Below are 12,522 nucleotides of genomic sequence, written 5' to 3'. Positions count from 1 at the left end.
GCCCATAAGTGTCTGAACTTTTGGCTGGGATATTCCTGTCTCAGATATATTTAAATTTGGTCTCTGAAAAATCTTCTAAATTGATAATCAATTTGGAAAATGTAACAAAATCTCTCTGGTGGTAGTTTTCCTGATCCTATTTCACTTATTTCTGCAGACAGTAAGCTAAAACATGTCCTAGAGAAAGAGGGGAATTTTTCCTGAGTCTTTGAGAAGCCTCTAAGCACATTTTACTAGCAATGCTTATAAAGCTGTAGAAATCTGGATGACCTTCCAGTCCATTTATTAAAACCACATAATTGTTCCATAGCAATTTAAATGTTAGTAACATTTCTCTTATTGAGATCCGTGTCTAAAATGTTCTTAATACAGATGAGGGATACTTTGACTCTTCTTTTCCTGCTTCTCCATTTCTATCTGATGTAGATAAATTGTCAGTGAAAACCATTCTTTTATTTTAACAAATTATCATTTGTTAATAAGTGTATATTATTGTCCAAGAGCAATCTGTTATGATTTTTAACTGTTTGTAGGTTGGCTTTATATCTTAGAAAAATTTGAAACTAACACAAGTATCAACATCTTTTCAAAGAGAGCATCTAGTTTTGGCCCTGCTGCCACTAGTTAGCTATGTAACTAGTCCTTAGATAAGTTATTCTGTTCTCTCTGGGCTTCACTTCCCTTGTCTGTAAATTAAGGTTTTTAGACTACGTAAACACTTAAGGCCCAGTCTGACTCTAACAGTCTTTGATTGTTTTACCAATACCAGTGTAATATTGACTTCATTGATGATAAAGAGAATAAACACCACCATGAAACCCATTAGAAGGTATAGATGGAATATTCAGGCTGGAAAAAATGGACAGTTGTGAGTTTGCAAATCAGAGAAAATTGACAGAACCCATTCCTGCTTAGCCATAGAATTTAATTCTTGTCATCTAAAGTTAACTATGCTAGATTTTTTTAATGGCCGGAAATGCCCCCCATATTTGAAGTAAGCCAGTTTCCAAATGTGGCCCAAGATACATCATGCTGAATTACTCTGGGGAACTTTACAGGCAACTAATTCATAAATATCATGTGTATATAAATGACAATAACTATGCCTACATTTTGGCTCAAAGGGGCTCACAGATCTATCTGTGAGCTTAGCTGAGAGATCATAAACCACTAACTCACATGGCAGAGGTGACATGAAAACTGACCCTTCATGTAATTCTGTCTCTGAGAAGGATTTGACACTGTTGTCTTGATAGATACACCTATCCAGTCTATACCACTCTTCTCTGCCTCACTGCACATCTGCAAGTTTTATACTGTCTTATTTTTAATCAAATTCAGAAAGCTTTTTATTGTGCATCTACTATGTGCTAGGTACCGGGAAACAGGATAATAACTTTATCCTTGCCCCTGAAGAGCCCATAGTCTAATAACTGATAAAGACATGCAAACAGATAAGTGATAGAGATAAGTGATAATCCTGTTCATAGTGAAAACGTAGACTTACATGTAAGATTTAATGGTGGCATGGAGGATGAGGTGAATTGAAGTTTGGGAAAGTTTTAGAGAAAGAGATGCTGAGCTGCATTTTGAAAAGCAAATTAGAATTTTCCCTTGGACCAAGACTGGAAATGAGTGAGGTTGCTTGGTGGCAGAGAGGCATTCCAGCATATGGAAAAGCATGGGGTTAGAAATGTGGGGATATGTTCAGGAAGTTCCTAGCAGTTAATTGTTGCTTGAGGATAATGAGTTGGTGACAGCTATCCAGAGATGGAGCTAGGTCATGAAGATGTTGAATGCAATGCTAAAAAGTTGATGGGAAGGCACTGAAGGATTTTAGTCAGAGGAAGAACCTCATTAGACATGTGTTTAAAAGCCAGAGAAGCTCAGAGCCCTGAGAAATACTTCCTACCTGTTAAATGCATCCCTAATTCCAAAGGGTGTCCAAAGGAGTAATGATAGATTCCTGGACATATCAGCCTTAATTATAGATGAAATATAAAAGGGTAGAATCAGAATTCATTTTATCCCACTCTTCATCTTCATGACCTGAACCTGTCAGTTCTTTTCCCAGTGCCGTTAGTGATGTATGGTTGTCTTGCCCCTTACCTTGATGGTAGTGGAAGGCAGGGATTATGTCTCCCTCCTAGTGCTTTTAAATGATTTTCGTGAGCCAATACTTTAGGAATCCAAAAGGATAGCTCTTTTACTGGGTGTAGTGTATTGTTTTGCCTCACACCAACAAGTCTATTTCCTTTGTTTCTTTAGCAGGGAGGGTGTGTATGAAATCAGCCTGTCACCCACAGGTGTATCAAGGTAAGTGAATCCTCGCTAGAAGTGACTACAATTATCACTCAATTACAGTCTCTTAAAATATGCTAATCCCCTTACTTGAAATAGGTAACATCTGTCCCTTAAATAATGTTTGGTGTGATGGGGAGCACAGGAATTGGATATCTCCTGTTTATATAGCTCTTCTGGCTTCAAAAAATTTTCACAGCCTCTCTGACAGATATAGTAACTATTGTTTCCCCAGTTTATCAGATGAGGAAGTGAGACCTAAGGAGATTGAGTAATTTTTCCCAGGGACACATAGTAAATTAATTAATATTAGAGTTGGGTCTAGCCTTGACTTGTAGACTATAGGTGTATTTCAAAAATATTAAAGCATATACTATTTAGTATGTTAAGCATTATCCAGTGTTTTAGAAAGCATCACCTTAATGCATGAGTATACCAATTGTCACTATAAAAAAATGATATTCTTAAAGCAAATATATTAGAACTTACACATCTGAATGAATTGCCCTTAAAGAGCATCCTCTGGACCTGGAAAGCTCTAATTATTCCAATGGCATTTCCATTGTTCATAACCCTTTTTGGAATCTCTCTCTTTTAAGTGAGTTTATCAGTCACACAAGAAAATTAGTTGCATTATTTTGATCACATCTCATTTTTAACAAGGTATGGCTTTGCAGGTGAACTTTGGCTCTTTCAAAAATCAAATGCACTTTCAGTTTGCTACCACCAAACAGTCAAGAGACTGTTCCATGGACTTTCAGAACATTTCTTAAGAAGGAAATCCAAAAATATTTTGAGCTGGCTGGCATTGTTGAAATAACCATATTTGCAGTGACAGAAAGAACCCTCATTTGGATATCTTTATTTTGATACAGTCAGATAATGTTCTCTAGCTTTCACTAGAATTGACATAGTCTCAGAAGACTACGAATGGTTAAGATAACACAGAGCTAGGCCTTCTATTAGTTATTTTATTTACCCTTCACAGTGTCCATATGTGATGGATATCATCTTCATGTTACAGATGAGGAAATCTAGTTTCAGAGAGGTTAAGCAGCTTGCCCAAGTTCCCAAAGCTAATCCATGCTGGAGCAGTATTTGAACCATAATCTATCTGATTAGCACAAAAATAAATACATAAATAAATACAAGCTTCATTGTATCCCTTTATCCTCCATTTCCTCTTTCATATGTCTTAACATGAAAGGAATTTAATTTACATCAGGCACATCATGACCTGGGTGATAATAGGCTCTGCTTGCCATGGGAGATGTGGTAAAATGATTTCATCCAGATTAAAGGAAACATCTAAATCAATTTGTTCTTCTAATGGTTAAAGTCTAACCCATCTTTCCTGGGTTCTTTCTGCATCAAGGCTGCGTTTGTATCCTGGCTTTCTTGATTTAAAAGAAGCAGACGGGATACTGGAACAGCTTCTTCAGGATGTTCCCTGGAAACAGAGGACAGGTATCAGAGAGGGTAAGTAGAATTCTGAGATTGTAGTTGTTGCTGCCTGGCCTTCCTCCCCTAAGTTCTGCTAATACCATTGCCTTTTCTCACAGCAACCAGTCTTAAACAGAGGTTCAAAACCTAACTGAGACCGTATAGCTCTGTAGGAATTAGCTAGTCAAAAGAGTATTCCAGGCAGAAAAGAACGGTAGGTGGAATGCCCAGAGATCAGAGTGAACTTGGCAGGAATCAGGAAATGGAGGTGAGAGTTCAGGAAATCAAAGCAAGCTTAGTGTGGCTGAACTCTGGTTGACATATTTATCTCCCTTTGTCTTTGTTCACTGCCTTTATTAGTTCAAATGGTGCCAACTTTCCTCTTTCTTCATACAAACTTCCAGAGCTTTCTCTCTTTTTTTGATCCTGTTTGGGATGGTCTTTTGCTATCCTTCTTACTGACTTTTTATTCTCAATTTACTTTCACCAGAGAAGTCCAGACTCCTTTAGCTTCAGCTTCTGTACTTTCCTGAGCTTGTAAGGTTGACAAGGCACAGTTTATTGCCTGACTGGGAACCTGATCCCCTATGTGCATCCACAAGCAGCGGTACCTGTTATACCTCTGGTGGTCACTGGAGGGCGGATGTGCTTCGGCAGATAATTTCCTCTCTGCCACCATGAGTGAGTTTACATTTTCTGTAAAGAAAGAGGCATAGCAAGCACCATCTTCATTTTTGTGACTCAGACATCAGAATAGGGGTCAGCTTTTTCAGGGCTATGTTTTCCCAACTCCTAGCAGTTTCAATAGCAGAGCTTTTGGTGACAGATTTGGCTTTGATTGTTGGCTCTGTCATTCAAAATAATTGTTAATTTTAAGCAAATTACAGTTAAGTAACTCTCTGATCCTTGGTTTTCTTTTCTGTAAAATAAAGCTAATAATGATACCTACCTTATAAGGTTATTGTGATAATTGAAGGAAATAATGCATGATAAGTGCTTCATGGAATGCCTGGTACATAGTAAGCCTTCATTGAATGTTAGCTGCTTTTATTGTTATTGGTGTTGTTTTGGTTGATCTCAGTTGTGGAAAAAATAGTAGATCTGTGGATAACTCCCTCTCTAAATAAATTTGGACATCAAAAACTTCTGACTCAAATTAGCTACATGCTATGGTTGGTCAGAGTACTTTTTTCTTCATTTGAAATCAAAAGGTTTACAATGTTGGACACATGGGTGAACAATTTGCCTTATTTCTAGATATGGACTCTAGTGCCACAAATTCCCACCTACAAGGGTTCAGAGTCCATATCTTGCTTTTTGAAACCTTCGAAAGTCTTCCCAGTGTGACTTCTTCACTCTTGTGTTTGTCAACACTAATGTAAACAAGTCATACATATTCATACATATTCTATTCTCAGAGTTTCTGTCATAGTACGTTCTTTTGTTTTTTCTTCCTTTTAGCTCTTACCCATTCTAATCAAATCCCATGTCCTCTATGAAAGTGGAACCTTGGGTCAGACCCCATCCTTATTCTTCCTTTTTATTTCTCATAGCTTCTTGCACATTGCAAAGCACAGAGTTGGCACTCAGTAGGTACACCTTAAGTAGCACTAAACCATTTCAAAGGCCCTTTATTTTCTTTCTTAGATATAACTTATCAGCAACCAAGACTCACAGCATGGTATGGAGAACTTCCTTACACTTATTCAAGAATCACTATGGAACCAAATCCTCACGTATGTTGGAATATTGTCGTTGGTATGGTTTTATAGACTATATACTATAAACATAGAGTTCTGTAAAAATAACAGTAAATTACCTTGCAGAGATGCTTGATGGCTCCTAGTTCAACAAATACTCTGGGTTCAAATATGAGTCTTTGTGCCTGTTACCCTTTATATGCTTCTGATCCATAGATGAATTCAGAGGATGAGAAAAAAACTGGTACTAGAATAAATTGGAACCAGAATCCAGGATTTCAAGAAAGTGGACCATTTTTTCTCCTACTCTCCTCATTTCCCAAGCTTTTCTGGCTGTAGCCCTTCTGTGTACAGCCTGGTATACATTTGCTGTGGGGCCAAGTCCCTGTGACTGACCCGTGGTGTTAGAATGTCTTTCCATTTCTCAGACTCTCTTGCCATTTGCGGAAAAATCTGGTGTTTTTCTTGTTGGCTTTGTATTCATTCTCTGGCTGCTGCTCTCAGACTTCCAACTTATCATGCTTTGGCTTGTTTCTACTGCTGCTTTTGTTTTTAAAAATTTCCGTAACAGTAGACAAAGATATTCTAGTCTATAAATTAAGCTTGTCCAGAGGATGGAGTTAAGGTCCAAGAAATAGCTCCCTGTTTAGTCCCTGGAACCTTGCCTTTGGCAAAGAATGTTGTGCTTTATTGAAAGAAAGTTTGAAGAAAATGGAGTTTTGCTTATGGTATTCAGATAAACAGAAGTGGTGACACATGTTAGAGCTCCCAGTACTTGTAGTCACAAACTACCTCTTTACTAAAATGTCCAGGGATAAAATATTGAGTGGGCGTACATGGCTGATACATAGAAGAATATCTGCTTGCTTTGGTTTCTAGGGGCTGCATTTAGAGTGTGACCCAGGGAAGTGTTGGGGCCCTTTATATCTGAGGTTGATTTGGAAACATGGAGAGAATTTAATTAGGCCAATCCCATATAGACTGCTCTTCATGTTTCTGTCAGAATTAATTTACCTCCTTGCCACTATTCAGAGCAGAGAAATTGAGGAATAAACAGGCTCTGGAGAAGAAGTTCTTTTTTATTCAGTCTAGTTAAAGTTCTCAACCTCCGTGCTATTGATGATAATTCTTTGTTGTGGGGCGCTGTCCTGAACTCTACCCACTAAATGCCAGTAGCATTCCCCACCCTGTCATAACAATCAAAAATGTTTCCAGACATTGCAAAATGTCTGCTGAGGGGAAAAATTGCCCCTGGGTTGATAATACTGTTTTAGAATAAGCGTAAGACACACAGGATCTGCTGCGTAAAGTAGCATTGTCTTCCACTTTGGGGACATTTTGACATTCCTTCAAAAGAATTATTTTAATGATAATTTTTAAAGTGATGTAAGAAATATGTTCTCATTATTAAAAATTTAGAAATTTTAGATAAGCACAAAGAATAATATTGAAATTCCTAATACTTACATCACCTGATGTTTTGGTTCCAATCTTCTCTTATTTTAGGCAAATATACGTAGAGAATTTTTTCTATAAGAATAAAATCAATTCTGTATATTGTGTTCCATTTAACTATAAATTGTGTTCTATCATTGTTCCTTCTACAATGTCATACTTAATGACTGCATAGTATTTCATGATGTGTGTATACCATAATTTATTCAAGCAAGCCCCTTTTGTTAGATGTTAAGGTTGTCAAATTAAAATTTTTTTATTTGGATTTTTCTGGCTCATTTCATATGTTTTGCTAATAGATTTAGTTTATTTATGTACAGTCTTGAAAAATTTTTTAAAATGCCTCTTTCTCAGATTTTTTTAAAGGAGATTCATTAATGTGTGTGTATACGGGTTCAAATACTTGTTTACCTTTAAAATTGAAGTGTTACCTTCAGCTTAATATCCCATAGAAAAGGAGTAGGTTCAATCATAGGTTTTTAAACTTCTTTTAGTCTTTGTTCAAATTAAATCTTATACGAATCCAATATAGAAAGCAGATAAAACTAGAATGCCTTGTCTGAAGCAGAGGTAGACTGCAAGTCCTGCCAATTTAACCTTCTTTTTCTCAGACTGTAGCTCCAGAAGCACCTCTATGGTTCTCTAGGACTCTACAAAACAGAGTTTAGATCCACTGCATAGGTCCTTTTACTTCTGTGATTCATATATTCTCATCGTTTCTTCCTCAAATGTCTTTTAAGGATAGAATGTCTTCACTGAACAGTGAGATGACACTGAATTTTAATTTAAACTCTCAGTTCTGAGGAAACCGTATAGAATATTGGTTGGAGAGTCTAAATTTAGTCCTCTAGTTCTTTTTTCTCTTTTTTCTCCTTCTCTCTGTACTTCATCACCAAAAATAACCAAGAAAAAAATATACTCACTTAAAAGCATAATGCAAACTTGATGTTATCACAGTGCAGAACCTCAGCAAGTCAGGGATTTTGCTAATTAGTTTCTCAGTCACATTGCAGAAGAGCTCTCTCCTTTGCATTCTTGTTTTTCTTGTCTTTCTTGTCAAGTATATAAATCTAGTATCATTTTTATCTCCATATACAAAATTCAGCTTGCTAACATTATTATTGTAATTACTTTTTGGAATTTATTAACATTTCTGTTTTATTCAGCTAAGTTTTGTTTGTTGGTTTTACTGTTTACTTATTAAAATCCTCTGCTTAGAATATAAAGTTAATATTTACAAAGAATCCCATGGTTTGAACATCACAGCAAAGCTGAGTGATTCCCACATATGCTTCCCCAGCAGTTTTCCTTGATAGTAGCCATGGGATATGCTTAATAATAATATTATGCTTTTCTTTGCTGGAACATTCATTCCTTCACTACCAAACATATAACATGGACTTTTAAGGTGTTCTCTAAAGCAGTAGTTCTCAAAGTATAATCTGTGGGTTCCTGGAGAGGTGTCCTCAAAAGCCTTTGGGTGTCCACAAGGTCAAAACTATTTCCATAGTTGAATTTGCACTGGTGGACAAAATTAATGGTGGATAAAACTGCTAGTGCCTTAGCATGAATCAAGGCATTGTAACCAAACTGTACTAGAAGACATTGTATATTCGTCACACTGAGGTATTTCCAGTAAAAATCAAACAAAACAAAATGCTGATTTCACTTAAGAATGTCCCTTTATAAATAAGTAAAAATTACTAACTCCTAAAAATCTCAACCTTTAAATCTGTCTTTTTAATATTTTGTTTGATGAAATGGAAAGGACACATAAAGCACTTCTGCTGCAAACCAAAGGGTGATGACTATCTTGAGGAAAAACACTTGTGTGATTGTTTGAGTTATGAGCTGAACTAACTAACTTTTTTCATGGACCGTTTTTACTTAAAAGAACAACTGACAGACAAACTATTCTTGTTCAGACTTGAGAATTTGACAGACGTTTTCTCATAAAAGAATAAATTGAGTGTCACTTCAAGGAAAACAATGGACAGGATTAATGATAAAAGTTGAGTTTTCAAGCAAAATCAGAATTTTGGAAAACTGGTATTGGCCACTTTGAGCCTGACCACTTCCCCTTACTTAGACTTTTCTGATGAGATTGGTGGTGATATTAATGAATGTGATTTTTGCTGTTGTTGTTATTGTATAATGAAATGTGTCAGCATTTTAGAAGAGCTGCATAACTTAGTGAGCTGACATTTTCCAGATGACCAGTGCTTGATGTTATAAAATCATGTACGGTTAAAAGACCCATTCAGAGTGCAAGCTAGACCAGTGGTTTTAAATATAACATTTATATAGTTTTAGATTCCACATCACAGCTAACCTTTAAGAAATTAGCACTTGCTGAGTTTTGGTGTAATATCAAAGAAAAATATCTACAATTGTTTGATTATATATTTTTTACAAATATATTTACATGTTATTTGTAAAGGCTATGAATTACCTTTTCCAACTCTCTTTTCCAACTACGTATCTATGTATTTTCTTCATACACTTCAACCAAAACAATAAATTCTAACAGATTGAATGCAGAAGAGGTATGAGAAGCAACTGTCTTCTATTAAGCCAGACAACAAAGAGATTTGCAAAACAGTGCCACTCATCAATTTTTTTGTATTGGAAAATAGTTATTTTTCATAAAAGAATATTTATGTTAACATGTAATGCATTTATTATTGCTTTTTAAAATGAGTCAATAGTTAAATTTTGTTTTAATTTTTAATCTGGTAAATATTAGCTGTAACCTACATAAACAAAAGTTCTTTCAGGTCTTCAATACTTTTTTTTTTTTTTTTTTTTAAATCTTCATTTTATTGAGATATATTCACATACCACGCAGTCATACAAAACAAATCGTACTTTCGATTGTTTACACTACCATTACATAGTGGTACATTCATCACCCAAATCAATCCCTGACACCTTCATTAGCACAGAAACAAAAATAACAAGAATAATAATTAGACTGAAAAAGAGCAATTGAAGTAAAAAAGAACACTGGGTACCTTTGTCTGTTTGTTTCCTTCCCCTATTTTTCTACTCATCCATCCACAAACTAGACAAAGTGGAGTGTGGTCCTTATAGCTTTCCCAATCCATTGTCACCCCTCATAAGCTACATTTTTATACAACTGTCTTCAAGATTCATGGGTTCTGGGTTGTAGTTTGATAGTTTCAGGTATCCACCACCAGCTACCCCAATTCTTTGGAACCTAAAAAGGGTTGTCTAAAGTGTGCGTAAGAGTGCCCACCAGAGTGACCTCTCGGCTCCTTTTGGAATTTCTCTGCCACTGAAGCTTATTTCATTTCCTTTCACATCCCCCTTTTGGTCAAGAAGATGTTCTCCATCCCATGACGCCAGGTCTAGATTCATCCCCGGGAGTCATATTCCACGTTGCCAGGGAGATTCACTCCCCTGGGTGTCTGATCCCACGTAGGGGGGAGGGCAGTGATTTCACCTTTCAAGTTGGCTTAGCTAGAGAGACAGGGCCACATCTGAGCAACAAAGAGGCATTCGGGAGGAGGCTCTTAGGCACAACCATAGGGAGGCCTAGCCTCTCCTTTGCAGCAACCGTCTTCCCAAGGGTAAAACCTGTGGTAGAGGGCTCAACCCATCAAACCACCAGTCCCCTATGTCTGTGGTCATGTTAGCAACCATGGAGGTGGGTTAGGCGAATACCCCTGCATTCTCCACAGGCTCCTCAAGGGGGCACTACATCTTTTTTTTTCCTTGTTTTTCTTTTTTTTTTTTTTTTTTAACTATCCCTTCTTTTTTAAATCAACTGTATGAAAAAAAAGTTAAAAAGAAAACAAACATACAATAAAAGAACATTTCAAAGAGACCATAACAAGGGAGTAAGAAAAAGACAACTAACCTAAGATAACTGCTTTACTTCCAACATGTTCCTACTTTACCCCAAGAAAGTTACCTAATAGAGCAACATTTCTGTGAACTTGCTCCTACTATATCCATCAGAAATTAACAGACCATAGTCATTCCTGGGCATCCCCAGAACGTTAAATAGCTTATCTGTTCTTCTTGGATTATTGTTCCCCCTTCCTTAATTGCTCTCTATTGCTAGTTCCCCTACATTCTACATTATATGCCATTTGTTTTACATTTTTCAAAGTTCACATAAGTGGTAGCATATAATATTTCTCTTTTTGTGCCTGGCTTATTTCGCTCAGCATTATGTCTTCAAGGTTCATCCATGTTGTTATATGTTTCACGAGATCGTTCCTTCTTACTGCCGCGTAGTATTCCATCGTGTGTATATACCACATTTTATTTATCCACTCATCTGTTGAAGGACATTTGGGTTGTTTCCATCTCTTGGCAATTGTGAATAATGCTGCTATGAACATTGGCGTGCAGATATCTGTTCGTGTCACTGCTTTCCGATCTTCCGGGTATATACCGAGAAGTGCAATCGCTGGATCGAATGGTAGCTCTATATCTAGTTTTCTAAGGAACTGCCAGACTGACTTCCAGAGTGGCTGAACCATTATACAGTCCCACCAACAGTGAATAAGAGTTCCAATTTCTCCACATCCCCTCCAGCATTTGTAGTTTCCTGTTTGTTTAATGGCAGCCATTCTAACCGGTGTTAGATGGTATCTCATTGTGGTCTTAATTTGCATCTCTCTAATAGCTAGTGAAGCTGAACATTTTTTCATGTGTTTCTTGGCCATTTGTATTTCCTCTTCAGAGAACTGTCTTTTCATATCTTTTGCCCATTTTATAATTGGGCTGACTGTACTATTGTCATTGAGTTGTAGGATTTCTTTATATATGCAAGATATCAGTCTTTTGTCAGATACATGGTTTCCAAAAATTTTTTCCCATTGAGTTGGCTGCCTCTTTACCTTTTTGAGAAATTCATTTGAGGTGCAGAAACTTCTAAGCTTGAGGAGTTCCCATTTATCTATTTTTTCTTTTGTTGCTTGTGCTTTGGGTGTAAAGTCTAGGAAGTGGCCACCTAATACAAGGTCTTGAAGATGTTTTCCTACATTATCTTCTAGGAGTTTTATGGTACTTTCTTTTATATTGAGATCTTTGGTCCATTTTGAGTTAATTTTTGTGTAGGGGGTGAGGTAGGGGTCCTCTTTCATTCTTTTGGATATGGATATCCAACTCTCCCAGCCCCATTTGTTGAAAAGACCATTATGACTCAGTTCAGTGACTTTGGGGGCCTTATCAAAGATCAGTCGGCCATAGATCTGAGGGTCTATCTCCGAATTCTCAATTCGATTCCATTGATCTATATGTCTATCTTTGTGCCAGTACCATGCTGTTTTGGCAACTGTGGCTTTATAATAAGCTTCAGAGTCAGGGAGTGTAAGTCCTCCCACTTCGTTTTTCTTTTTTAGAGTGTCTTTAGCAATTCGAGGCATCTTCCCTTTCCAAATAAATTTGATAACTAGCTTTTCCAAGTCTGCAAAGTAGGTTGTTGGAATTTTGATTGGGATTGCATTGAATCTGTAGATGAGTTTGGGTAGAATTGACATCTTAATGACATTTAGTCTTCCTATCCATGAACATGGACTATTTTTCCATCTTTTAAGGTCCCCTTCTATTTCTTTTAGTAGAGTTATGTAGTTTTCTTTGTATAGGT

At 36.7% G+C, this 12,522-nt stretch overlaps 1 protein-coding gene across 4 annotated transcripts in view; it reads left to right on the top strand.

Moving 5' to 3' along the window:
- Positions 1–12,522, top strand: part of ALKBH3 (alkB homolog 3, alpha-ketoglutarate dependent dioxygenase) — a 101,459-nt gene that overhangs the window by 37,973 nt on the left and 50,964 nt on the right. For all 4 annotated transcript variants that reach the window (XM_037839451.1, XM_037839454.1, XM_037839453.1 and 1 more), the window contains exons 9-11: positions 2,269–2,316; positions 3,677–3,780; positions 5,392–5,480. In XM_037839451.1, the coding sequence (XP_037695379.1) occupies positions 2,269–2,316; positions 3,677–3,780; positions 5,392–5,480 (241 nt within the window). The remainder of the gene's footprint in view (positions 1–2,268; positions 2,317–3,676; positions 3,781–5,391; positions 5,481–12,522) is intronic.

Source organism: Choloepus didactylus, chromosome 6 (genome assembly GCF_015220235.1).
Source record: "Choloepus didactylus isolate mChoDid1 chromosome 6, mChoDid1.pri, whole genome shotgun sequence".
NCBI classification, from domain to species: Eukaryota; Metazoa; Chordata; class Mammalia; order Pilosa; family Megalonychidae; genus Choloepus; species Choloepus didactylus.
Note: the sequence above shows the minus strand (reverse complement) of the source record. Positions and strands in the feature narration are given on the sequence as shown.